Source organism: Podarcis pityusensis (genome assembly GCF_964106645.2).
Source record: "Podarcis pityusensis genome assembly, chromosome: 3".
In the NCBI taxonomy this organism is placed as follows: domain Eukaryota; kingdom Metazoa; phylum Chordata; class Lepidosauria; order Squamata; family Lacertidae; genus Podarcis; species Podarcis pityusensis.
Genome location: NC_138026.1, coordinates 102,183,212 through 102,210,905, shown reverse-complemented (window position 1 = coordinate 102,210,905; position 27,694 = coordinate 102,183,212). Strand labels below are relative to the sequence as shown.

General features: G+C 41.9%; 2 protein-coding genes across 4 annotated transcripts in view; one reads left to right on the top strand and one right to left on the bottom strand.

Moving 5' to 3' along the window:
- Positions 1 to 347: 347 nt before the first annotated feature.
- Positions 348 to 25,506, top strand: PREPL (prolyl endopeptidase like). Of its 3 annotated transcripts, XM_080998140.1 has the most exons (15): positions 360 to 790; positions 1,347 to 1,719; positions 3,141 to 3,269; positions 4,676 to 4,745; positions 7,245 to 7,448; positions 8,349 to 8,469; positions 10,458 to 10,674; positions 13,031 to 13,216; positions 15,856 to 16,059; positions 16,948 to 17,123; positions 19,404 to 19,620; positions 20,895 to 21,044; positions 21,933 to 22,068; positions 23,090 to 23,172; positions 25,162 to 25,506. In XM_080998140.1, exons 2-15 carry the CDS (start codon positions 1,510 to 1,512, stop codon positions 25,216 to 25,218), a joined length of 2,160 nt encoding a protein of 719 aa, XP_080854266.1. In that variant the 5' UTR covers positions 360 to 790; positions 1,347 to 1,509; the 3' UTR covers positions 25,219 to 25,506. The 3 variants fall into 3 exon arrangements, 2 of the variants coding, with proteins under 2 accessions (XP_080854266.1, XP_080854265.1); XR_013983800.1 differs by lacking the exon at positions 25,162 to 25,506 and having other exon boundaries at positions 348 to 790; positions 21,958 to 22,068; XM_080998139.1 differs by lacking the exon at positions 25,162 to 25,506 and having other exon boundaries at positions 651 to 790; positions 23,090 to 23,283.
- Positions 25,507 to 25,527: 21 nt separating this feature from the next.
- SLC3A1 (solute carrier family 3 member 1) overlaps positions 25,528 to 27,694 on the bottom strand; it is a 29,139-nt gene continuing 26,972 nt past the window's right edge. Inside the window, exon 10 of the mRNA XM_080998153.1 lies at positions 25,528 to 27,309. Coding sequence (XP_080854279.1) covers positions 26,869 to 27,309 — 441 coding nt within the window. The 3' untranslated portion in view covers positions 25,528 to 26,868. The remainder of the gene's footprint in view (positions 27,310 to 27,694) is intronic.

The following is a 27,694-nucleotide window of genomic DNA, read 5'->3' as shown; positions in this document are numbered from 1 at the left end:
TGGGAAGCTTTCGAGGCTTGCAGGAGTTTTATATGACCTCTTTGAGCGTTTCTTTTCAAAGTGGGGAAGACGTGGTCTGAAGACTCTCCACCACCATAGCAGAAGGAATATAGCCGACGAAGCTTCCCTCTCATCTCTATCGCTCCTACTCTGTGGAGCCATAGGAAGACTGGGAGGAACTTCACCTGTTGATTTTTCTGCCCGTCATGTTAAGGCACAGTAGATCCCTCTTTAAAGAAAACAACACAAAATCGCTATGAAAACTTTAAAAGTATAAATATTTTATTTCGGCTTCGGCTCGGGAAAAAATATCAGGCTGATGTTGAATATAATTTTAACGAGAGAGAGAGAGAGAGAGAGAGAAGTTGGGATAATGATCTCAAATCAGGGTTTGGTTTTTGGTTTTTTTTTGGGGGGGGGAATATTTAAATGCCCGGAACCAAAATGGAGACAGGAGGGTCCAGGTTCTCCGGCATCTTATCTACGGGCAGGGAAAACGATAGAAGGGACGTGTGATGCTAGGCCGCCATTTTGTCTAAGGGCAAACCAGTGACTCTAGAAAGCGGCCTTGGCTGCCATCTTGCTTATGGGCAACGGTATCCAGCGTGTCGAGTGAGGGCAACCGAGGCGTTGAGTCGCGGAGCTATGATGCCATCGCAGTTCGTCTCACCATGCTGCTGCGCTTGTCAGCGATCAACAGATTCTGAGCTGTAGCGGCTTCCGCTGTGAGATTCGCGTTTTCCCCCTGAAGTATTATATACCTGCTTACGGAAAGGCAGAAAGTTAAAAGGTAGGTCCTGATGCTGCATTCCTACTGATTTTGCCGAACTAGAAATGGTCATTGTACTGAAATTTAGCTAAATTCTGCTTCAAATCCCCATGGCATCGTTACAGACAATAAATGTCCTTATTTACTAAAACAGCAAATATATGGAAAATAACTGCTCCTTAGGTTGTATATGCTATAGTAACAGTGCAGCTCTGTGGTTGCTTGCTGAGAAGTAAATATGCTTTATAAGAATGCTACTGCAGCACAGGAAAAATCACGCCAATAATTCATTCAACCTATGAGCTGCCTCAGTGCTGCAGGGAATAAGTCACCTGGGGGCTGCTGCCTGAATTCCTGAAATGAGTCCCCTGGCTCTTTATGGGGAGATGGCATGGGCTGTTAGGATCTTATGTTGCAAAATAAAATTGATTTGCTGTTATCTTTTAAGGCAGCTTTTAACTGTGATGATACTGGCAATATTGAGCATCATGTGGGAATTCTTACAACCTTTTAACATATATACTGTTTTCGGAAAGCAGTGAAGAAATGTTTACAGTTGTTTCTTTCCCCTCCCCAGCTTTCACTCTGATTCCTGTACATGCTGCATATCTGGGAGGGAAATCTTACCATCAGTTCATACTGTGTGGTGGTGTCTACTTCAATCAAGCCTGACATGACTTTGGAATCACAAATACATTTTTTAAGAATGAAGAATCAAGTAAAATGAATATGTTGTCATCATGCTTTTAGGCTCCGTTTACTTTCTTCGCCTCCTGAAGGACAGTACTGGTCACTTCAAGAACCACTCTAAATATTCTGTATCTGCAGTCCTAAGATCTTGTAGTCAAACAAAGCTACAGGCATTTTTCTTTGCAAAGCACCTGAGAAATCCCTGTGTTGTTCCTCATTCCCATGGAGCCATTCAGTCATGGAGGTTCTTTTCCTGTAAGGTATGCCATTTGAACAAATCTTTCAGCCCAGTCGATCCTCGAATCCTTGTGTAGAAGGATAGAGAAGACCCTAAATAGTTCATAGATCAGAGATCTCACATCCTTTTTTCCTGATGAGCAGAAATCTTCTTCCATGTGCAAACAAAGTGAGGTACACTGACAATCTTTATGTTTGCACAATGTTTACATTTACAATGGTACCTTCTGTTCTGAAGGCCAATCTAGAAATGACATTAATAATAATAATAATAATAATAATTTTTATTTATACCCCGCCCTCCCCAGCCAAGGGCTTACAAGCAATAATAAAAACAAGATGAATGATTACAACTTAAAAACAAAAATAAAATACAACATTAAAATAATGGAACATTAAAATATTAAAATGTAGCCTCATCGCAGGAGGAGAAGGAAAAGAAAAAAGAGAGGGAGGGAGGGAATCAAATTGGCTCCAAGCCAAAGGCCAGGCGGAACAACTCTGTCTTACAGGCCCTGCGGAAAGAAATCAGATCCTGCAGGGCCCTGGTCTCATGAGGCAGAGCGTTCCACCAGGCCGGAGCCAGAGTTGAAAAGGCTCTGGCTTTGGTTGAAGCCAGTCTAACTTCCTTAGGGCCTGGGACCACTAGAGTGTTGTTATTTATGGACCTTGATTGAGGCTCTCCGTGGGGCATACCAGGAGAGGCGGTCCCGTAGGTACGAGGGTCCTAGGCCGTGAAGGGCTTTAGAGGTCAAAAGCAGCACCTTAAATCTGACCCTGTACTCCACCGGGAGCCAGTGCAGCTTGAAAAGCACTGGGTGAATATGCTCCCATGGCAGAGACCCCGTGAGGAGCCTCGCTGCAGCATTCTGTACCCGCTGGAGTTTCTGGGACAGCTTCAAGGGCAGCCCCGCGTAGCGCGAATTACAGTAGTCAAGCCTGGAGATGACCGTCGCATGGATCATCATTAATAGTATAAATGCAGTTAAAGTACACTTTTTGGTATTTAAAGAGCAGCAATGGAAGCCTAAGCAGCCTTAGGACCATGGAGGTTGAGAATGGGGGTTAATACTCCCTCTGCCTCCCATGATCCTGACAAAGATCACATCTCCAAAGCTGCTACTTGCAGCTTGCAAGGGAAACCATCAATAGCAGCAATGAAGACTTCCCTTTGGAGAGGCAGTACTTTGGGGAGTGTGAGATAAAGAGAAATAACCCCCACTCCCAGTATGATCTCAAGGCTTACTGATTATCCCCATGATTGAAAAAAATTAATTGCGTTCACATGGTTAACATTCTTAGTGTGCTCCTGACTTAACCCCCCTATCATTTGGTATACAAAATGGTAGTGGCCAAATTTGTTGAGCATAGTTCTACAATGCATGACAAAGAATGCAGTTCCTACTTAATAGAACTTGGCTTTTTGTGGCTTGTTTTGTACCAGGATCTTCTAGAATCAGAGCAGGAGAACTGGAGAGCTTGTTCAGCAAAATATATGGCTATGACAAAGAGGATGAAACGAAGATTAGAAGCTCATTATGACAAGTATTCATCCAGTCTGAGCAGCCCAGTGGTAAGAAAATACATGGGGGGAGCACTCCACAAGCAGGGAGCCGCTGCATGTTGCCACCCTCCAGACCTCTAATGGACAAGCCACACGAAGAAGAGACTCATATGATGATTGCAGGGTCTGGGTCGGTTTATATGGGTGGAGGCAGTCCATGAGGTATTGTGGTCCTAAGCCATTTAATCATTTTAAACTGGACCTGGAAATTAACTGGCAACCAGTGCAGTTGGGCCAGGATTGGCAATATAGGCTCAAACCATCTTGCCCCAGTGAGCAACCTGGCTGCTGGATTCTGCACCAGCTGAAGTTTATGAACTTTCTTCAGAGGCAGCCCCACATACAACGCGTTGTCTTACTGTATTACCAGAGCATAGATGACAGAAGTTCAGCTATCCTTGTCCTGATAGAGGCTCTGGCTGGGACAGCCCCATGACATGTTGAGATGGCCCCATGGTTGTCATGGCAACCATGAGGTCCTGAGCCAGTCACCTCAGCATAGATGTTGAAGTCCCCCAATGCCAGCACTCAGGGAGATTGCTAGGCAGTGAGCTGGGCACTAAACTAGCAGAATCTGTCTCCATTGCTCAGTACCAGGAACACATACTCTAGATCCACCCCCAACATGATATAGAGAGATAATGTCTATAGATCACAGCAACTCCCCCTCCCCGACCATCAAATCTGCCCTGATGCTGCCCTGAGTACTCAGGGTGGGCACAGCTGGGTGAGATCAATTCCATCCTGCTCACCCACCCAGGTCGCAGTGATACAGACCAGATTGACCTCCTCATCCATAATCAGATCACAGAGAGGGAGGTCTTATTCAGAGGTGACCTGGCATTCAGCAACAGCAGCCATAGACCTAAGGGCTGGCTGATATGACAACCGGAATTCTCCAGGTTGGAGGAGGGGCTGGCACATGGCTCAGTCACTATCACCCTGTGCTTTGTGCCCCTTATCCAACCTACTCCACCTTCCACACCATACTTTCCCATACCCTGAACAGCTGTGATTTGCCTCAGCTCCTTTCCTCTCATCCCAGACACATCTCCCCTCCATCAATAAAAAGAAACAACTATAACAGCTGCCACCACCCCACACAAATTAAAAACAATTAAAACCTTCCAACAGCCTGGGTTGGAGGAGAGAATGACCCTGCCCATGGCCAAATATCTGGGGATGCACCAGTATCCCAGTTGTTTCTGTGAGTAATTAGTAATTAGGATAATTACATTAATAAACCTTATTTGCTGATGCTGATTGTTTCTTATTCTTTTTGTGTTCCGTAAACTTCAAAAGAGTTCAGTTTGTTATGCAGAAGCTTCAGAAAAATATTTGGACTCCTAATGTGAGAGGATGACCTAATTCTGCAGATTTTGTCTTGGATTCTTGTCTGTCTTGATTTTAAACAGATTAGGTTTGGAGAGTGTGTTTACTTTGAAGAAAATGGCTGCATATTTCGCTCGAAGCTGGGAGAAGTAGGTATGAGTCCCTCTTGCTTTTGCCCAGGGTGGTTTCCTTTTACTGTTTTCAGTGTTTCCATGCACAGTTTTAGCAACAACAAAAAAGGGCAGTCAAACCACATTACAACAAAGAGTGATTTAGTAAGGGGACATGTTTTGTGTCCCTACCAGAGGTGCTGGTGGTGAAGACTCTTAAGGCTATTGGACCTGGGGGATTTCAGCATCCATTCTGTGACTTTCTTGTCTGAAGTAGTTTGGGAGTGCATGGTCTCCCAAACTACCACTGGCTCTCCACCCTTGGTGGCTGGTGGATCAGGAAGACTTGCTGAGGGAGTTTCCCACTGCTTTGCCAAGGCTTCTGCCAAGGCTCTAACCACAGCCTGAGACAGGTAAATAACTCCAAGCTATCAATATAATTGTTCCCAAATATCCTTGATTCAATTGTAGAGTCAAATTAGCACCCTGATACAGTTTTGTGTTGGCTTCAGTCCTTCCTGATAGGTTGGACCCAGTAGGTGCTGGGAGACTTCTGTTCTACCTCGTGACCATTGGCATATGAAGTGCCCAGAGTATCTATTCTGTCTTCTGTGCTCTTCAATATCTACATGAAATCAATAGGCTGGCAGTTGTTCTTATCTAAGAGCCATATGTTGGGCTTTGGTTCATAATCTGTGACACAGTACATTTGAAACAACCTAATTTTAGGGGCAAAAATCTGATGATAAGGCCAGATGTAAAGTACCGTATTTTTCGCCCTATAGGACGCACTTTTCCCCCTCCAAAAATGAAGGGGAAATCTGGGTGCGTCCTATGGGGCGAATGCAGGCTTTCGCTGAAGCTTGGAGAGCGAGAGGGGTCGGTGCGCACCGACCCCTCTCGCTCTCCAGGCTTCAGGAAGACATCCGCAGCCTAGGCAGCCCTGCGGGATCTCCTGCAGGGCTGTCTAGGCTGCGGATAGCAGCCTGTTTCCCGGAGCGCCGGCGCTTCGGGAACACATCCGCAGCCTGGGCAACCCTGCGGGACCTCCCGCAGGGCTGTCTAGGCTGCGGATAGCAGCCTGCTTCCCGCAGCGCCGGGCGTGCTGAAAGCAGAGCGCCCGGCGCTTCGGGAACACATCCGCAGCCTAGGCAGCCCTGTAGGAGGTCCCGCAGGGCTGTTTAGGCTGCGGATAGCAGCCTGCTTCCCGGAGCGCTGGACGTGCTGAAAGCAGAGCGCCCGGCGCTTCGGGAACGCATCCGCAGCCTGCTTCCTGGAGCGCCGGGCGCGCTGAAAGCAGAGCGCCCGGCATTTGGGAACGCATCCGCAGCCTAGGCAACCCTGCGGGAGTTCCCGCAGGGCTGTCTAGGCTGCGGATAGCAGCCTGCCGCCCGGAGCGAGGGGCGCCCTGAAGCAGAGCGTCCCTCGCGCCGGGCAGACATCCGCAGCATGGGGAGCCCTGCAGGAGTTCCCCGCAGGGCTCCCCACGTTGCGGATAGCAGCCTGCCGCCCTGAAGCAGAGCGCCCCGCGTGCCGGACAGACATCCGCAGCGTGGGGAGCCCTGCAGGAGTTCCCCGCAGGGCTCCCTACCCTGCGGATAGCAGCCTGCCTCCCGGCGCGAGGGGCGCCCTGAAGCAGAGCGCCCCTCGCGCCGGGCAGACATCGGCCAGCCCCACAAGCTCAGGGGACAGCAAGGAGGCGCAGTGCCGCCATCCCGCTGTTCCTCGACCTGGTTTGGTTTCCCCGACCTGGTTTTGGGGGGGAAATAAAGGGGGGGAATTTTCTTTATTACCCCTCCAAAAAACCAGGTGCGTCCTATGGGACGGAGCGTCCTATGGGACGAAAAATACGGTAATAAAGCTTTACACTTTGTCAAGCTTTTCTTTTGTCAAAATTATTGGGTGGAATCCAGAGAGCCCCTGCTACAACTGGAAGGTATTTCTCCTTATGTAAGAGGAATCGCCTATTTCTACCAATTTTCTCCAGTCCGACTGCAACAATTCAGATTTCATCCCACACCATTCAAGAGAGTCCTCTGTGTTTAAAAAGCCAGCCCACCCCATTCCAAAGGAGTTTCCACTGCAGAAGATCATCCAGAGTGGAAAGCTTTTGGGTTGGGCAGGCTTCTTGCTAGATATGGAATCTTTATCACCTGGACAGTACAAATATTGCCATTAGAATTAGTTAAGATAGCATTATCAAGCAAAAAAAAAAAAAAAAAGTAGCACAGTCTTATTCATTCAGCTGTGACAGTCCGTGTAATCCTATACATGTCTGCTCTGAAGTAAATCTCTTTTAATTCAGTGGCACTCAGGTAAGTGGGATTTAGAGCTGCATTCTAATTCCATTTGAAGAACTGGGACATAGATTTGTCATACCTAATTTGTTCCATGACTATCTTTAGCTGGATCAACGTGCATGTATACATTGCTACTTAATAGGAAAACACTGCATTTATAAAAAATCACAAAAAGTACACAGAAACAATAGCTGTTCTCTGTATTAGGTTTACAGTATTGCTTTTTCTTTCTTACATTGTAGATGAAGGAAACAATGAAATACTGCTTAGTACAGAAGCACTACCGTTTCATAATTCCCTTATCCAACGCATCCGAATTTGCCCAGATCACAGATATATGGCTGTTGCGATTAAAAGTGCACATTCTGAAGAGTCCGCGTGTATTGTTGTGAAATTAGACACATTACCAAAAGTTGAATGTATCATCCCAAATGTCTTTAGCTTTGGTAAGCTGTTAGCATAAACCTCTTTCCTTTGTAATGTAATATATCTCAGATGGAAGACCAGACTGTTATTGAATCTTCACAACATTCAGGTTTATCAGATGTTGCCCATGCATTTGTAATTTGTCTAAATAGATCCCTGTTTCAGCCTCCAATTAAAATAAAACTAATCGTGGCATTTGTGTTGCTGGGAAAGAAATTTGTGTCACTTATAATGAGTGATGTCACGGGCACTGCTCAATAGGCACTTGCAAACAGGAGTAAGTTGGCTTGACAGGACAGGGTGGCAGTGAGGTGGGAGCTGCATGGATGCACTGGCAGGAGGGCCAGATTAGGGCTGTGTGTATGTATCACACAGCCAATTTCACTGCTGCTCTATCCCACCTTCAGACCGTTCCAATAAGTGGCAGTGACGTTGCTGTCAGGAGGGAGGAGTTGCAGCACTGCACCAACTGCTTTTGCTCACAGCTGCATCCTCAAAGCTGCCATGTTTATGCTAGCTGTGAGGAAACTTTAATATTCACCACGATAAAATATTTTGCATCAGGTACTGTGGGGGAAAGGAGCAGGAAGATTAAATTGAAGAAAGATGACTAAATCTAACTCAACAATGAAAAACTGTTACATGCTTATTGTGTAAGAGAAGGAAAGGTTCTAAGCCTGAACTGGTTATCTGTTGTTCTTTACATTAAATTCAAGCTTCTAGTCAGTGACTGAGATCCAAAGGGTCACACACAGACTACAGTGCGTGCTTGGAAGATTTTTTATTTTCACATTTTCTACTTAGCATAAATGAACGCAACAAATTTCTCAAATTCCAAAACTAAAATCCTGGTTCCTTCCATAATTGCAAAAACACTAATTTGACTTTCCTTCTCCCCCCCGCCCCGCTCCACCCCCCAGAATGGGCTGCACATGAGATTCTCTTCTATACCACCCAGAAGAACCTACAGTGTCATCATGCGTATTTATGCGATTTTAATAAAAAACATTCTGAGCTTGTTTATACAGAACACGATGCAAGGTAACTGAATATATTGAACAGTTTTCTCTCTGTGTGATCCATTTTGTATGTAATGAGAAACTGTGGTTTGCTTTAGCCAGGATCAAAACACTACTGTCAGTATGCAGTGGGAGGTCTGAAGGAGGAGCACGTGGACCCAAAAATCATTTCTAGCTTAATATTAGGGGTGTGCACTGACCACAAGATTTTGTTTGGACCCTGATTCCGCTCTTTGGAAAACAGCCTGCCTTGGTCAAAAGTGCTTTGGATGCTGTCTGATTCGGCTCAACATCTGAGTTCAGGGCGGGGGGAGATTTCATTCCCTCCCCCTTGCTCTTGGGAAATCAAAATGTATATAAGTGGAGCAGCAGATCATTGCCCTTTCTAAGTAATTGGTTATAAAGTATTTGAAGAGTTTTATCATATGCCCTCTCATTCTTCTCCAGACAAAACATAGGCAGTTCCTTCTCATTTGCTCACAGGGCAAATGAATATAGGCTTGGATCCAGCCAGGTTACAGCTCAAGCAAAAGGCCTTTTTGCTTATATAGTGGAGGTCTTCTGATGTTGGATGTTGGTTGCTTCCCTACCTGCAGCTGCAGCTCTCCCACTCCCCATACTGTATTAGGTACAATTCCCAAGCATCCCTCAATCCTCAGAAGCAGCTCTTCATAAGGCAGCTGCAAGGGAGTTGGGGAAGTCCTGTTTCATTCATAGAATTCTTCTCGTTTCGTAGAATGCAAACTATATTGATTTGGCGCACTTATCTGTGTGCTGAAAGTATGCAACAAGAGCAGGTTTTGATCAAATACTTGTGTTTTTTTAAAAAGCAGAAATATTTCTTTTTCCTAAAAAGAAGGAAGTAAAGATCAGCTTGTAGTTTTCTTGGAAGAGTTACAGTTCCGTTGACAAAGAGGCTAATTTGCTGGGTTTTATGCATAAAGGGTCCACAACTTTCTAAGTCCTGTCCTGCATTAGTTTGTCCGTGCCCTGATTTTTAGTCCTTTGGAAAAAAAGCTGAATAAATTTTTGACTAACCTCTTGTTCTAATATTTCTGTCTTGAATCTTTTCTTTACCTTTCCTTCCATGAAGCTGACAATCTGCCTTTTCAGAAAGTTGTAAAATAGATTGTGGAGCCTAAATTCTGCACATTACTGTACATGAGATAATGGTTTAAAAGGAAACACAAACCTGTAAAAATGAAACATGAAAATGTGAGAATTGCAGACTAAAAGAGAACATTAAACTCCAGAGTTACGTAAGGAACAAAACGAATGCACTCAGAGATAAATAGGTATTGGGTTGGATCCAGTCTTATTTGGATTTAGTTCCCACTGAAATCAGTGGACTTAATTCATGACAATTTGCCCCATTGATTTCCTTGCCACCTAAGTCCAACTAAGTCTTTATCCAACCCAATAAACTTTTCATGTATTGTTAGATATGGATGTGGCTTGCAAAATTCCTCAGTGAAAGTAATATACAGTGATTCAATATTTTGAAAGATTTCGTATTCTGGAGTAGATGCCAAGCTATGGTACTCGCTATACACATCCAAAAATGTGATGATGTTGTAGTCATGACAGGGAAAGGACCGGAGCCCAGTAGCCAAAGGTCCCAGGTTCAGTCCAAAGCATCTCCAGTCAAAAGCTGCATTACCCTGGGGGTAATCCGTCAAAGGCTGCATGCCAAAAGTGTGCAGCCCTTAAGCCAATGAGATGGAGCCAGAGCAAAAAGTGGGTGAGGCAGACTGCTGGGGGAGGCACAGAGGACTCCTGCCAGAGATCTGAACTGATTGTTTGCCAAGAGGCAAATCCAGCCCCGCTGTGGGCTAGATCAGCAAATAGGAATCTGCTTTACTGAGTCAGACTTTATCCCTAGATTCATGTTACTGTAAATGGCATTGGATAGCATCCCCCCCCCTTTTTTTTTTTTGAAACTCCTGTTATCCAAATATCTTGGCTAGCTCTACTGGTGATGTTTGCTAATAGTTTGTTGTTTTCTTGCAGATATTTTGTGGATCTCTACTGCACAAAAGACAGGCGCTTTCTGACTATAAACAGTAATAGCAAAAATTCCTCTGAAGTGTGGTTGGTTGATTGCCACCACCCTTTTGAGTCTCCGGTTCTTGTGCAACAACGAACAGAAGGAGTCATTTACCACATTGAACACAGAAACAATGAGTTGTACATTCTTACTACATATGGAGACCCAGTGGGATACAAGGTATATAGGCAGAGGCGGAGCTAGCTTCTCCAGCACCCGGAGCGGCACACATGCTGTGCACCTGGGGGCGGGGGCTAGCTGCCTGCGGGGACGGGGCGAGCGTCCCAGGGGGGCGCCGTGGCGATATCACCCCCCTCAGGGATGACACTTGAGGTGGACCACACCCACCGCATCCTGCTTCCTCCACCAGTGGGTATAAGATGCTGATATGCAAGTAAGTGTTTAGGTTGCTTCAAACATCTAGTAGCAAGAGATCCATACTATTCAATATAGTAAGTAAGTACTTCAAAAAAAAGTAAGTACTTTTAAAAAGTCCATACAGTGGTACCTCGGGTTAAGAACTTAATTCGTTCTGGAGGTCTGTTCTTAACCTGAAACTGTTCTTAACATGAAGCACCACTTTAGCTAATGGGGCCTCCCGCTGCCGCCACACTGCCACTGCATGGTTTCTGTTCTCATCCTGAAGCAAAGTTCTTAACCTGAGGTAATATTTCTGGGTTAGCGGAGTCTGTAACCTGAAGCGTCTGTAACCTGAAGCATATGTAACCCGAGGTACCACTGTATATTGCTTTCAGGTGCATGGGCCTGGTCCCTAACATGTATCCTCCTTTCCTCCACCCAGGGGACACAAAAAAAATCATTCAGAGGAGACTTCCAGCCATTGGAATGAAATGTACACTTTAAACTGAATGAGCCCAACTAGACTTCTGGATTTTGTAGTGTTGAGTTCTAGACACCTTCATTATTATAAAGATAGGGTGAAGTAAGGATAATGAGATGGTAGATTCCCTGATCGTGTTGGATGGCTTTAAATGAGGATTGGACAAATTCATGTAGGATAAGGCTGTCAGTGGCTACTAGCTGTGATAACTGTATATGAATGCCAGCTGCCGGGGAGCACAAGTCCTGCTTTTCGATTTCTCGTAGGCATCTGGTTAACCACTGTGAGGACAGGATGCTGGACTAGATAGTGCTTTTGTCTGCTCCAACAGCCCTCTCCTTATCTTCTTCATTACTTGGAATTGTAATAGAGAAAGCAAGCAAGCAGGGGTGCAATGTTTGATCAGTTACATTAATCAATCTTTGGATTGACTTAAAAATGCTTTCTATACATTTTGAAGAATAGAGTGTACATTAGATGCTTTCAGTACAATGTGCACTTAGGATGCGCGTGTTTCAAAAATACAAGCTCTGAAAAAAATGTAATAATTTGACATTACTAATGACAAGCATCATAATGCATTTTCCCACCAGTGCCTGCACCAGTTTTCAATTTATTTTGAAGTTTTATTGTGGTTTTAATTGTTTTTAGTTATTTAGAAACTTACTGTTTCCCCCACCCCCGTAACTCTTGACAGCAGAGCAGTCACTTAGCACACTGAGGCAAATATGAACAAGGTTATATCCTTCATGTGAAGCAATGCTTCATCATTCAATAGACCTTCCACTTTACTCATTTTATTTAGTCCTTTAAAAACTGGTTGGTTGAATTTTAAATGCAGCAAATGGATATCCCTTCTCCAGCAAAACTACACAATCCCATTCATTCCTTGAATAGCACCCTCACGGTAGGTTGGTGCTAGTTCAAGTACAGACCTATGAAATAATTCTATATTTTTGTTATTATGTATTTGAGAAAGATGGCTCTGAAATTCCATTGAAGGAGCTTCTGCTACTATTTCCTATTCTCTTTCATAAAAAGCAGAAGAGTTTTCGACCTCCAGGGTTAGTATAGATCTATCACAGTTTCCATCATTAAATTCACTTTCATAGTATACATTGTTCTAGAAATGCAATTCTGTCCATTTCCACTCCTTAGCTCTGGTGCCCTCGTGGACTCCATTTCATCTTTTTATTGTCCTTCCTGCTGAGATATGTGGAAGCTTATAGGAAACACTGTAAAATAGTTGAAAAGAAATATAAAGTATTGCTCAGCTGGGCACTTTCTTGATTTATGGCTGGTATTTGAGGAGAAACTGAAAACGTGTTACTTGGTTGGTTATTCCTTCTTTTGTTGCATTACCCTCAAATGATCAAAATTTAACATCCATATGCAGTATACTGTATATACATGACCTCCTGCTACAGAGGACAGTGGGAGAGAGATTATAGGTTTACCATTTCATCTGAAGACGAGTCGGAACATACTTGTTCAGATGCCATGAAGCAACTAAGCACTACCTCTCTGGAATATCCAGAACTGTCAGGGGTAACATTACACTAAGCTGCTAACATGTCACCTATTGCTACTGTAAGGATATTAGTAGTTGGGGAAAAGATCAGCTTTCTGAAAATGTTTGAATATTGCATAATTTCCATTTTTTACATGTAGGTGTTTGGACTCTTTGTTTTGTAGCTAATGAAAGCTCCAGTTGACTCATGTAGTTTGGAGAACTGGCTGCCCATTTACACAGTGAAAGAAAACACCAAATTAATTGACTTAGAGATGTTCAAAGACTACTGTGTTGCATTTCTGAAGTTCTGCGGTCATCTGTATTTAGATATTTTTTCTTTTGTGTCAAACTCAGTTCGCAACGTTAAGGTAAATGTTTTGATTTATATACCCACTCACACATTTTTAAGCTTAGTATTTTATTGCTCAAGATTAATTTATAAATTAAGGGCAAGTTGTAGTTTGAACTGGGTTTATCCAGATGCCTCCAGGGATACACAAAAAACTATGATATAATCAAGGTAACATAAATAGTGGTACACAAGGTGTGTTTTTTTAAGCCGGAACTCTCTGGAACTGAGTTCCGGCACCTCTCAAGTGGGCACCATTGCTATTATAAGAGAACACAGGAGGTGTTCATGGTGAGTTCCGGCACCTCTTTTTCTAGAAAATTAGTACTGGTTGTGCGTTTCATATAGCCTTATAGTGCTGACTGCAAAGGTGATGGATTATAGTGTGGAAAACTGAGTATTTTGGAAAGTATCATTTTAGATCATAGTAGATCTAGAAACAACAACAAAACATTGTGACTGCAGTTGTATAACCACATACCTGGAACTAAACCTCATTGAACTCAATGGAACTTCTGACTTTCTAAGGATTCTGAGGGAATGGTTATCAGCATTATGGAATTACCTTTTGTTTCTGTAGCTCTCGCATTGCAGATTTTTATGCTGTGAGCATATAGGATAACAACTACATTGTGCTGCCATTAGCCTTGGTTAAGTGGTTGCTTATAGTATCAGCCTGTTAGGCGTTGACCCAAAAGTCCTGAGCCCCTGCCCCCACTTTTAAAGTGTGTTTTACTTTGTTTGTAGGGCTGCTACCCAATTCTGGTTCAATGATGGAATAAAGTCCAATTGACTAATGAACAAGATGATCATTTTAAAAGCTTTAATTTAGAAGTTGTTTTTATGATGAAATGGAGGAAGTTGTGCTGTTGATTGTAAAAACCATCATTTGCTCCCCCATATTTGTCTCTGTGGGACAGTTTTGGAGCTAGCAAAATGTAATACTGAGGTCCAGCACCAAGGGTCTTCTGGCGGTTCCCTCACTGTGAGAAGCGAAATTACAGGGAACCAGGCAGAGGGCCTTCTTGGTAGTGGTGCTTGCCCTGTGGAATGCCCTCCCATCAGATGTCAAAGAAATAAACAACTATATGACATTTAGAAGACATCTGAAGGCAGCCCTGTTTAGGGAAGTTTTTAATGACTGATGTTTTAATGTATTGCTAATCTTTTGCTGGAAGCCGCCCAGAGTGGCTGGGGAAACCTAGCCAGATGGGTGGGTTAGAAATAAATTATTAGTAGTATTAGTATTAGTATTAATAGCACAGCTATTTCCTAAATGCTTATTTTCAAAGCAAAACAATGTTACAAAATATTGGGTGGTTTTGTAGCATAAATGAAAAATCATTAGTGGTTTATCTTACATACATAAAACACAAAGTGAATCCTTATACCTGAACCATTATTTATTTCCATAGTAAATTGCTGCATACAGTCTTGAAGTAACCTATATAAATAACCCTTTTAATTAACCAAAAAGCCTCGTTTGTCTAAGATTATTAGATAAAATTGACCATATTTCCTTCCTTAAAGCATAACTTTGTCAATCCAGGCTTTCTTTTGAACTTTATAAATCAAAGGACAAAAGCTCTGCTCTTAAAAACCTTAGGCTAACTCCTGCCTTAAAACTCAGTTATCTGAAAATATTTCAAAATTTCACTTAGCATATTTGCAATAAAAGGGTAAACTTACACACTCCCCAACCATTCTCCTAATTGTAGCATTCAAGTTAAATATAGTACCCATTTTGTAGGATTTTCTAGACTTTTTAGAATGATCCTCTTCAGGTTTTAATCAATTACACGGAGTGCAGTTTTTCTGTGTAAAGCTTTTTGACTCTGACTGCCACAATTCCCAAAGCCTTTATCAACCTACTAACCAGAACTCCTTAAAAGAAAGTAAGCAGTGGGTAAGAGACCCTGCTGCTCTCAGAGAATGAATCCTGATTCTTTTCATTTCTAGGAGTGTTAAGTCTTAAAACATAATAGCCCTGAGTTTCTGAGTGTAGCTGTGCCAAAAAAATGATTTTGTTCTTCACAGTGGCTAGCGCTGGGAATAGAGTCAGAGGCAAGGATTCTAAGTGGCTGAGCTCTGCAAAGCCGATGCATGGCCTCAGTGCAATAACTGACGTTGACTTGGCTGCATTTCAAGCTGGATAGAGTGAGAGAGCAGACAGAGGGGGGGAGAAGAAAGATTTTCAAAACTTCCTAATAATACAGGGGTGTCAGGGGTCGGTAAGACAAACATCCCTAAAACAGATACATAAGCATCACAATGGCTATGTTTTCTTAATGCCAATATTATCGTTTTTAAAGGTGACTTGATTGCTTTGCTCGCTCCCTTTGTTTCAAAACAACGTAATATTCTGTTTTCCTCTTGCATTATTGTTGAACCTCATTAAGCAGCTTTTAAGGAAGGGGGAAAGTTAGCTAAATTGTTGCCTTCATTGTTATACTGTTTCTTTTGACTTCTTTCCCTCTTAATTTACGGAGAGGAAGAGAGAGGGGGGAAAGCAACTCCTGGCAAACACATATGCCAAAGTTAATTAAGCTTGAAGTTTGAATCCTTTCATCAGAGGGGAAGCCTGGGATTCAGTTATGTAGAGAAAATCTCAACGACTGGGGAGGGGGGTATTACTAACTGTGGGTTTTTTACTCCCAGCTACCTGCCTGGGCCTGTTCATTTGAATTGGATCCTCATCCTGAGTACACCGCCAGCACTTTCTACTTTTGGCTCCTCTCCCCTGTTCAACCTCCAGTACGTTTTGCATATTCATTGATGAAAAACAGCCTTACTGAGCACACTGAGCAAGAGGTGCCAGTTACAATGAATTGTCACACTGTACGATTAGAAGCTAAAAGCAAGGTAAGACTTTCTGTTCTCTTCCTGCCCTTTTTAAAGCAGCAACTGGAAGGAAAATAGAAATTGACACCATATAATGGCCTCTAGATGTGCATATTCACTAGACCTATGAGTGTTTCTTTTCAGCCCTGCAGAAAGACATTCGGGAAGTTTAAATTTGCTTTTTTCTGTTTTTACTTTTTGAGAATATTGAAGGTGATGGTGTTATTTCTTTAGGCAAGAGAGAATGTCATGGCACACAAGACTTACTGAGTTGTCTCTTATCACATTAATACTTGGTTTATCCTGCTGGAAGAGAAGGACAGCTTGACATCACCTGCTCCTACTACAAATAAAAACAACCAGAAACAAGTAACATGTGCAACAGGAAAAAAATGTTCACGCAAAAATCCCCTTCCACAAATTTTTTTCCTGTGTGTTAAATCTTTATGAAATGTACAGGAGAGTAAAATAACCTGACTTTGTGTTATGTGTGTTTCAGTCACACAGGGGAAAATTCATCTCAAACCTACAAGCTTTAAGAAAAATATATATGTATATAGAAATGTTAAGTTTATAACAAAAGCTTTGCTGCTGCACTAAGTGCTAAGCTGCTCAGGTCATAATGCAGATGGGTATCATTAGAGGGTGCAAGGAGGAGCCAGTTGCTTTCATGGTTTATAGATTTCTCAGGTGTTGCATTTAAATGAGTTTTTATGCTCCACATTGGTAAACGAACCCAGTGGCAGGCTAATCTTCATTTCATTTGTCAAGAGTGCTTTTGCGCAAAGTGCCAAGGAATTACTGTAATAAGAAAAACATGTTTAAAATATGTAATTGAAGCTTTTGTACCTGTGTATTCCTAGTGAACTTTGAAACATCCTTTAATGCAAAATACTCCCTCATTTTCAGGATGAAACTTGCGTGCCAATTACAGTTTTTCATAAAGCCAATTCTAAAGAGCTGCGCAGGATGCCACTTCTGGTTCATGTATATGGAGCTTATGGCATAGATTTGAACATGAGCTTTAAAGCAGAAAATTTAATGCTAATCAAGGATGGGTGGATATTAGCATACTGTCATGTTAGGTAAGATCTATACACTAAAAGCCACTGTCTTGTGGCTTCTGTTGCTTGTGAAAATGTGATTGATATATTCTCAGTGCTTGAAATTTTCCTTTTGACTGTAAAGTTTCCCATTCCATTTGCAAACAATTTCCTCCTAAATTTATGTTACCTACTGTTTGCTGATAATTTCTTAAAATTTCTGTTGCTTAGATGAATTCAGTTAAATTCAAGGGATGAAAATGCAACTGTTTCAGTTCTTTGGCTTAGTGCAAACTGATTGGATTTTTGAAAGCCTTTTAGAGATCTTTCATACTATTCCTGTGGTAGCTTCCACTATATAAGGCTTTTCTTTCACCATGTCATATAAAATTATATTCTGATATTGCATTAGCCTTGTGGTGATTTAGATTCACTTAAAAACAAATAATGAAGGATATATTTGCCGACAAAAGAAGTCACCTTAATTTTTTAAAAACCTATCCCATTAACTAATTTTTCTGTCTTTTTTGTGGCAGCATATAAAGGACTTTCAGCTGTTCCACATGGCTCTAAATAACCAATAACAGCAGCTGAAAATAATTCAAAAGAAAATAGTTTCTCTCTCTCTGCGTGATTTTGTAAAACAACAAAATAAACAATAAAATGTAGTTAGGCAAATCATTACTGGTTATTTTTTGTGACATCACAGTAAATACATAGCATATCTCAGGATGCCAGGTCCTCAATTCAGTTTTTATGGAATTGACAAATATAAAACATAAATATATAAAAAGTAAGATTTCTCCCCCTTGTTGTAACACAACATGGAATTAAGCCCAATTTGTTTCAGTGGAATTTAATTCCCTATATATGTTCTTGGGATTGTGGCCTTGGGCTGCCCTTGGTTTCAATAGGACAAAAAAAGATAAATCATTTGGAAATGTATTCTGTGCCAGACTTTTTAAAAGAAGCAGAATTTGTGCAGAAGCAAAAAGAAAAAAGAAAAGGCCCCAATGTTACTCAGAAGTGAGCACTAGCCTGAGTAAGCCATGCTTCTTCTTTTTGTACTTCTGCTATGATATGGGACTAGTGGGTCTCATCTGTGTGCTCTGTGAGTCCAAACAACCCCTGGAGCTCACCAGTCTGAAATTACAGCAGAAGTGCAAATGACTCCCATATCTGCTTCCCTTCCTTCCACATAATGTTTAAGCAGGCTTTTCACCATCTCAACCTTATTTCCAAATCCGAAAACTGCTCTGGGTGGTAGGTCTTACCTGTAAATTTATAAATGCTGTTTGTTTGCATTGTTTCAAGAATGTGAGCAACTTTATACCTCTTTCCTAATTAGCGAACCTGACTAAGGTATTGAAAAATATGTGCTGAGTTTTAAAATACAGTAGCTTAGCCCAGAAATAATAATACAATCACTGTAAAATGATACTTTGCTGTCAGAACAGTTTTAAGAATTTCGCACTGCCTTGAAGTGAATGAATAACTAAATAAATAACTTTTCTTCAGAATACTAAATGTAATGGGTTGGGTCCAGCTGAGCACTCCCCTGAATGGAAGTCCTTGCATTTCCAAAGAAGCTTTAAGCAAAGGCTTGTAGGGACAAAAGAGGGAGGGACAGCGCTTGCCAATTTAGGTTGACCAGGTGTCTTACTTTACGGAGGACAGACTTCTGTTTGAAAAGCTGCCCATTCCAAGTTCAGTTTAATGTTTAAAAAATAATAAGGGGGAACAGTTAGCTCCTAGACAACAGTCTGAGGAGACACATAGGTCACAGACTCCCCAACACTGCTGAGATTATTTGTATTTCTGCTTAAATTGTTGCAATCATTTCTGAGTTTGCATACATAAATATTAGCATATGCACATTTTGTGCAAATCAGTGCCCTCTTTCACCCTCTCTTTCGCTATGGACTTCCAATTTTTAAGTGATGCGTAAATAAGCACCCTATGCTGGTTTCCACCTGCAGCCCTCTGCCCCACCTCCCATTTTCTTCCAGGGGTTCCCCGGTCCTCTGAAGCAGGTTTTCAGGGCATGGAAGAGAAAGAAAGGACCTGCAAAAATTGCCTTGTCCCCTTTCATATGCAAAAGTTGACTGCACTCACGCATGGATCTGTGAATCTAGCTGTTTTATCACTTCTTTAGCTGTAAATATTTGACAGAAACATGTGAAAGCTTTAAAAAGACATCAAAGCACATGTATTGGCCCATTTATGACATAGGAAGGCTTCCATATATATTAGAAAATGATGGTTGTCTTTTAAGAGATGTGTAACATTTCTCAGTAGTTTCATTGTTGTTTTATTTGTCAGAGGTGGAGGAGAGTTAGGCCTGAGATGGCATAAAGATGGCAGTACCACAAAGAAGCACAATGGTATTGAAGACCTCCAGGCCTGCATAAAGTTGTTACATGAACTGGGATATTCTCAGCCAGCGCTTACAGCACTGATGAGTGTGAGTGCTGGAGGAGTTCTTGCAGGAGCTCTCTACAACAATGATCCACACCTTATCAGAGCTATGGTTTTACAGGTGAGATTGCTCCTACCACATTTCATTCCACTCAAGTGCAAAGGTTTTTGCAGGCCGCCTACCCCTGCTTAAAGATCAGAGTGAAGGGGACTTAAAAGGGAAGTGAGAAAAGACTTGCAATAGCTTTTGCAAGTCTCCCTCTCTTCCCTTTTAAGTCTCCAGCCTCACTTTGATCGAAAAGTGGAGGTGGGGGTCCCCTCAGAGGCTTTTGCAAGCCTTCCCATCCCCCGTTTAAGATAGCAGCAAAAAAGGAATTTCCCCATCTCTGGCTTAGAGGGTCTGCACCGGGTGTTGGACCAGAAAGACAGACTTATTATTACGTATTTATTAAATTTATACACCGCCCTATACCCACAGGTCTCAGGACCACAGGTTCACAGGAGAAAATCATGATATAAAAACACAAAATACATAATCAAAATAAAAAGAAGAACCCAATAACACACACACACCCCACACACCAATAACCACCTTGTTGTCCAGTGGCATCCCTGGCCCAGGGAGCCTCTGCCGTGGTGTTGGAGAACTTCAGTATCCATATGGAGGTTGCCACTAAGCCGCCTTGGGACTTCATGGCATTGCCTCAAAGGGTCATCAGCCCAACATGTTTGGCAGGACACGCTGTTGGTGTAGTTTTCACTCCCAAGTGGTATGAGAAATGGACCACAGATTGGGGCGGGGTTGGGGGTGCAATGCACACCCTTGTCATGGTCAAATGGTTACATGGTGAAGTTTGAACTACTTGCAGCAATTTCCCCCCGTAATGGTGGTGGGCCCGTTCCAGATGTTTTCCCTTCAGAGACTGATGGCACCTGTGGGGTTGCTGAATACTCTGGGGGTCTTGCAGCAAAGGTAGTTGATGATCTTATTGAATTTGCTTATCCATTTGCTATGGGTAACAACAACATCAACAACAGTATTTTTATATGCCACCCATCTGACTGGGTTGCCCCAGCCACACTGGGTGGTTTCCAACAACTATATCAAGATGGAACAGGCATTGTAGTTATTTAAAAGGGCTTACAAGGATCTCTCAAAAGTGGGTGAATGGGCAAATGAAATTCAGTAAGCAAATGAAAAATATTTCTCCTCAGATGTGTTAACCATTAATATGCATGAAGATTCTACAACTAATTTCTTACAACGACCTAATTAGAGGACCTGGTTAGGTACACTGGGAAATATTGGCAAGCTTACATATTATATCTGGTTTTTTCATTTTATATAGTTAGTTTTCTGAAGTTGTGAAAAAAAAACATTCATTTTATTCACAGGCCCCATTCCTGGATGTTTTAAATACAATGTTGGACCCTCATCTTCCCCTAACTATTGAAGAACAAGAAGAATGGGGTAATCCTTTGGTTGATGAGACTTGCAAGGAGTATATCCAAAGCTACTGTCCCTATCAGAATATTAGGCCACAGGTACCAGTTCATCTATTCTTAATACCTGTACTACAAAGTGCATTTCAAGTAACTGGGGGGGGAATGAATCTCAATAGCAGTTTTTACAGTTCAGATAGGTGTTTTTTTTAGGAATGGTTGTGATCCAAGCCAAGTTAAGAACCTTCAATAGGACGGTACTAAGAAAGTGCTTTAGGCTGCGGATCTGTACACGCTTACTTAGGAGCCCTATTAAAAGCAATTAAACTAACTTCTTAGTAACATATCTAGAATTTCCCTGTAACTCTTCATACTTACAAACTTACATAATTTTATCCGTATGGCACCTTTCCACAGTTCAAACTATGCTCAAGGCAGCTTACAACATGAAAAAATGCACAAGTCATGTGCAACCCCTAGCAGAAAGTCAGTTCACAGGCAAGCCCAAATTATCCAGGCTCCTTTGCAAAGTAACGAGACATGGAAATGTTATTGCCAAGATCAGATATAAGCCTAAGTAGAGAGAAAGCAAGATTAGGAGAGAAAAAAGCACCACATCACATCCTTAACATAACACATCTCTCAGTTGTGTTGAAAGAGAGAGGAAGATGAATTGCAGCAGCGATGGGCTGGCAAGATTTGCCTTTGAGTTTCTTTCCAGTCTCAGTCATACAAGATGTTTACAGGGGGGTTTTAACAGAAAGCAAGTGCAGTGCTTTACTAAGTCACAGATAAAATCTTTTCATAATTGTCAAATATGACTGGCATGAGTGGTTTCTTCATCTATATAATCAAATCTGTGAAATGCTTCTCTCCTGCTGACATTGCAGAGCGACTTCCACCCAGTTAAAAATTAATTGCTGCACAGTAACTCCATCCTGCTAACTCAGACATTTCCTCTCCTCCCCAACCCCCCTCCCTTTGCTCTAGAATTATCCTTCTGCTTTCATCACAGCCTCTGAAAACGATCAACGCATACCTCTGGCTGGGTTATTAAGATACATCTGTAAACTGAGAAAAGCTGTACAAGCTTTCCATGCCCAAGACAACTGCACAAAAGTGAAAGGTAAAATTAGAAATCTGTGGTAGGCTGGATCATTATATGAGAAATTGTTGCAATGGAAGGACTCTTGCCCCGATCCAACAATAACATGCATATGTACAAATATTTTTGTCCAAGCTGAATTCTTGCAATCTCTGAGCAAGAGCTATGCAAACACAACATTAAATAAGAGCTCTGCAGTTGCATCAACCTTTTCTTCAAGGGATGGGGATGTGGGTCTAGATTCAGTTTTCAGCTTCCTTCCCCATCCCTCCATTCCAAACAGATTATTGGTACCACTGGAAGATCCAATTCAGGTCAGATCAGATTATTTTCCTGTTCCTTTTTTGCGTTTGCTGCTGCTTGCACATACATTACAAAGCAACTGAAGCAAGAACTACTTTAGGACTCTTGTGTGACTCAGCTCAAGGCTTCAGTTCCTCATGAGTAAACAGAGAAGGGTGATGGCTGGATCTTAAGTCACAGTCATGGTGGTTGAAGGGCTGGGTCATGAGGGCTGAAATGCTCAGTAGAGATTACATGGACAAACGGGAGTTTCTGCTGTGTGGACATCTACCATCATCGGATGGGCAAGATGATGAGGACACACTTTTTACGAAGAAGCAGATTTAATCGGACCAGCACACCTTTTGACCAGAAGCTTGATAAATCTCCCAAGTCCTTGTTGAATGTACATATGGGGAGTGGTAATGTTGGTGTAAATGCATTCTTTGCCTTAAAGTGCATCACATGGAATGGCTATTATGATAATTGTCCTGGCAAAACCAGCATCTGGGTCACTTTTTTTTTTTTTTACGGGATGAATGACCAAAATGAGTTTATATTACGAAAGTGCTTTGGAGCGAACAGGTACAGGATACCTTCAAAATATTCCATCCCCATCAGTCATTAAGCATAATGGGTTGTGACAAAATACTGAATTTACTTTCATCACCAGCAGAGTATATACTTGTTTCTACAAGAAAAACACAGCTTCTCCCCCACTCTTGTCTCATCCTTTGTTGGCCTTTTCTGCTTGTTTCAGGACTTCAGATGCCTAATATTCTCTTAGATGTTCAGCCAGGAGGCAGTCATTGTGCTCCATCTTGGGATGATTCTTTAAATCAGGTATCCTCACTGTGCTCTTTTTTGCAATCAACAACAGAAACAGCACAGATCAGTGTTATACACTGCGGAGATAATTGCTCTCATGTTGTGAGATAAAAACCGAACCTTCAAGGGTCGTGAACGTTTGAGGAATAATATGTATGCATGCACAGTGTTTGTGATTCCCAAATAACCATCTCAAATCTGCACACCACCACTTATCTACCTAGCACCATCTCTCCTGTGATATCTACACACAGGGCCAGCCTTACCATTAGACAGAATGAAGCAACTGCTTCAGGTGGCAGATGTTGTGGAGACAAGCAAAAGCAGCCCCAGCTGTTCCTCCTGAGCCTGCCAGCTATTCCCCTTTGTTGCCATATGGCCTCTCCTGCAGTCCCTAAACTGGCCAGCTACCTTGGGTGCATGGGGGATGCTATCCTATCATCAATGTGGAAGTGAAATTCAGTTGTCGGTCCAGGTGGTAAGGGGACGTCCTGTTGCAATTCATCTCAGGCAGCAAAATATATTCGACTGGCCACGTCTGCATGCATCGCCTCTCATTCCTCTCCCTGGTGACTTACTGGGGGGAAAACACCCTGTAGGGGGTTTAGCATGTATCCTGGAAGGTTAAAGGGAAGACTGAGCAAAACAGTTGAAGTGGGTGAAGCCATTCATAAGCACAGGTGTTTTGTGGCTGTCCATTTTAAGATGAATGCCCCAAAGTCACCTTGAATAGGCAGGAGGAGCTGTTATGTGAATTGGTCAGTACAAGCTGATCTTGAGCCCAGTACCTACCTAGACCAGATGTTAAAAGAGCATTTTCTTGTGTATGACATTAATGCTTCTTGTGCTTTATTTAGTGTAGACATATTTTATTTGTTCTGCTTTCTACTTGAGGGTTTTATACTTTTCTCCATAATAAATAAGAGGCCCCTTGTTGGAAAAAAGAGACCCTGCACCTCTTTTTCCACAAATGGATATGTCTTCTATTCAATTTGGATATCACCCAGCAAGAAAAAAATGCTATATCTATAAAAAAAAACCTAATTGGTCATCATCCAACCAGAGGAATCCTACAGATGGCATTTATGCCTTTCTTCTTGAGACGCTCTAGTCATGAGCCAGATTGTTTTCACTAGCATCTAGCATCTGTTTTGGGGGACTGGGGTGGGCAGAGGCCTGGATTCAGCCATTACCCTTCCACCACAAAAGCTGATTGGTACTGTTGAAAACAGGCTGACTGCACTGTGCAAGGATTGAGCTTCTTAAATCATATACTGCAAATTCAGCAAGGAAGCTCTTCCACTTTCATTCCCCCTACACTGGTAGCAGTACTCATATGGGCTTCTTACTATGTATATCAGGAACATGCTATACATACCCATGTATATGTATGTTTTTTCTAATTATTTATTAATTTAGCTCTTTTGTACCTTTGCAAGCAGTTCTTGGGAGCCTTTTTTTTTTTTTTGCTGAAAACAATCAGTTAGAACAAAACACGAAGGAATTTCAGCGTACGAAAAAGCAACGTTCACAAAAATAATTCTTTGTTGCTTTCCCCCTGCACAGTTGAATTCAGCTTGTCTACTTAGCATAGAGTGCGTACCCATGAGCAAGACACTTTCTTCATCCACTGGCTACAGTGGGAAGAAGCAAAGCAATTTCGAAAGCATTTTTGTGACACCGGCTTCAGACTTGCCGCTGCTGTTCTAGTCACAAGCTGTGCTATACCTGACAGTAATGCTCAATTCACAGGAAGCTTTTCTGATCTCAGTGAAAAGCCCATTACAACAGCTGCCATTTTATAAAGAGAATTGAGCAGGAAGAACTCTGATTACTGTACAGACTGCAAGAGAACCCACATTATTATACCCAATGTTACAGGAGCACGAATTGCACTGGGAGGGAAGCAGTGGGGAAAGAAGGAGTTACACTTCTCTGAAATGTGCAAAGTGCTATGAAGTGTCTGCTGGTTTTTTCACAGTGAAATGTTTTTCATTGTTTTAGGCTTCGACACAACTAGCATTTTTGTACAAGGAGCTTGGACTGGACAAACGGCAGTAACTCTGCAAAGCTGGAATTTTTCTCCCAAATCCTAAGGCCAACGGAAATAGTTTTGATGGAATAAGAAACTATTTAAACTAATTTTCTATTTAAAACAGGAATGGGAAATTATTTAAAATAATCTATAGGGTTATTTTAGAATTGGCTAAAGTATTCCAGAGTAATTTTTCATGAATTTGTAATTTCTGTACATATTTTTTCTTAAAAACTGAAAACCCTGTATACCTCCAAATGTCTTTTTTTTTTTTTTTTTTACAAAATAAAAAGTATGTTTACTTGAATTAATTTTATCACACCTTCCACAAGGTTGTTCACAATAATTTCTCTCTCTCTTACATCATAGATGTTGGCTTATGTTACAGATGTATGGTGTATTACTATTGCTACAAGTTTGTTGTGGCCTCTGGCTAGAACAAATAAGCACATGAGCTGAACAATATAAAAGAGCAATTGCAAATCATGGAATACAAAATCATAGAAACCAAATACAAAACAGTAAAAATAATGACTAAAATATCATAGAGACCAAAAATCAGTAAAGAGGGCAAGCTTACCCCCCGAGGCAAGGTATTCTACAATCTGGGAGTTTCCAGGCTGGTTCAATGACACTATTCTTAAGGACATGTAGACTGTAAGCTCATACACCCTTGTGTGGGACTAAGCCTCAGCGGGACTTAACTTGTAAATAGACTAGGATTGCACTGTTAGTGCTTTAAATGTCAAACCTGGCACCATTAACTGAATCCAGAAACAAATGGAATCAATGCAGTTGGTGAAGGACTAGAGTGATATGTTCTGTTCTCCTGTCAGAAGCTTGGCAAAGTTTCCAGATTGTTTTCAAGGGCCGACCTATGTAGAGCTTGTAACAGAATGGTTCAACCATTACAGATGCATTCCTTTTCATTATGCTAGAAGATAATCCCAAATTCTGCATTTATCTCTGCTGCCATGAAGGTAGGAGATGAAGTTTAGCCTATGCATGTGGCAGACTCGTAGTTGGAAGAGACCTGGGAACTAATTCTAGTCCAGCCGCTGCTCAGTGCATGAAATTATTTCTGATAAGAGATATTGCAAGTAAGTGGAGACAGTGATGCCCTAAAATGACCTGCTACAGTTTTTTTGTTTTTACTTTTGCTTTAGTCATTTTTATTGGCTTTTTAAAGTCTTAAGTATAGAACCTAGGATAGAAAAATAAAAAACCGAGAAACACAATACAACTGTCAAGAAAAGGGAGCATGAATGGTACAATCCAATCCAATACAACATAAAAAGGTCATTTTGAGAGTTCCAAATCTCAAGGGAGGCCTCCGAGTGTCGCTGCAAGTGGTGCATATTAATGTATATAATGTAATTTCACCAAATAGCATGAAAAGCATCATGTTTAGCTGTACCCTGTGGCGCTCGAAATTGACAAGTGATCTTTTCAGATATAGCAGCGTTCCAAACATTTTTGTGCAAAGTGCAAGGTTCCAAATTCTGTAAAGTTTTCCATTTTTGGACAGCTGGCAAACAAGTAACAAGTAATTAAAAACACACACACATACACACCCAAAAGCTATTTAAACACAGCATTCAAATTTGGTCCTTCAAAGCTGCTGCCCCTTTTGTAAAGAAATTACAACTCATAGATTTGGAACAAACCATTGCCACTTAGCAATACGCATAGAGTAAATTGAAGGCGCTTGAATAGCATGCCTTTTCTGCAACAAAACACTTCTCTTTGAAAGCTTCCATCTGGTGGACGGGTTCGCTTGTCCAGTATTCCAAAATGAGTCCTTCTCCCTTTTCAGTTGCAACTGCTTTGGTATTGACTACTTTGCCACTGTTGACAACATTCGTGCTTAGCTTTACAGTAGCTTCGGAGGGAATACCAGGAACCGAAGCCTGCAGATCTGTTACGGTCTGCAGTCCAAAATTTAGGACCACCATAAACACTTGATCTAACCCATCCAGTTCCCTCACATATGCAAAGACGTCGCGGTCATTCCAAACGTAACACATCCATCCTCTAAAAATGGGAAGCTCGTTGGCACGAATGGAACTGAGCTCTCGATACAAGCTGAGTGTAGAATTCTGTTGACTCTCTTGCTCCTGTAATGTAATGGTTGCATCCTTTAGTCAATTCTCAGATACTGAAAGTAAAATCATTTCTCATTCCATCCCTGCCTGTGACCTCTGCTGCTCCTACTCTGCCACCTTCTACTGCCTCCTTCAATGACTTTTCTCCTTGCCACCCCTATGCCTCCCTGCCCATGGTGCCACCTCACCTACTGCCTTCAAATGACACTTGTGCACATTGTTCTCTCTCGGCCTTTGTCAACCTCTCCCTGCTCCGTTGTTTCCCCATTATCTATTTTAGAATGAAACCTCCTTGAGAGCATATGTTACCTCTAGAAGACACCATGTGCATTCTGGTCCTATGTGCAGCGTTATGCGCAAGCCTCAGCTGATTGATCAGAGGGGGGCAATTTTAAGT

What these genes read in the sequence shown, in the direction of transcription:
- PREPL (XM_080998139.1), top strand. Translation starts at nt 1,510, where the DNA reads ATGCTTTTAGGCTCCGTTTACTTTCTTCGCCTCCTGAAGGACAGTACT. An exon ending in TTAGCATACTGTCATGTTAG is followed by an intron (nt 17,124 to 19,403) that starts GTAAGATCTATA and finishes TTTATTTGTCAG; the next exon opens with AGGTGGAGGAGAGTTAGGCC. An exon ending in ATCAGAATATTAGGCCACAG is followed by an intron (nt 21,045 to 21,932) that starts GTACCAGTTCAT and finishes CCTTTGCTCTAG; the next exon opens with AATTATCCTTCTGCTTTCAT.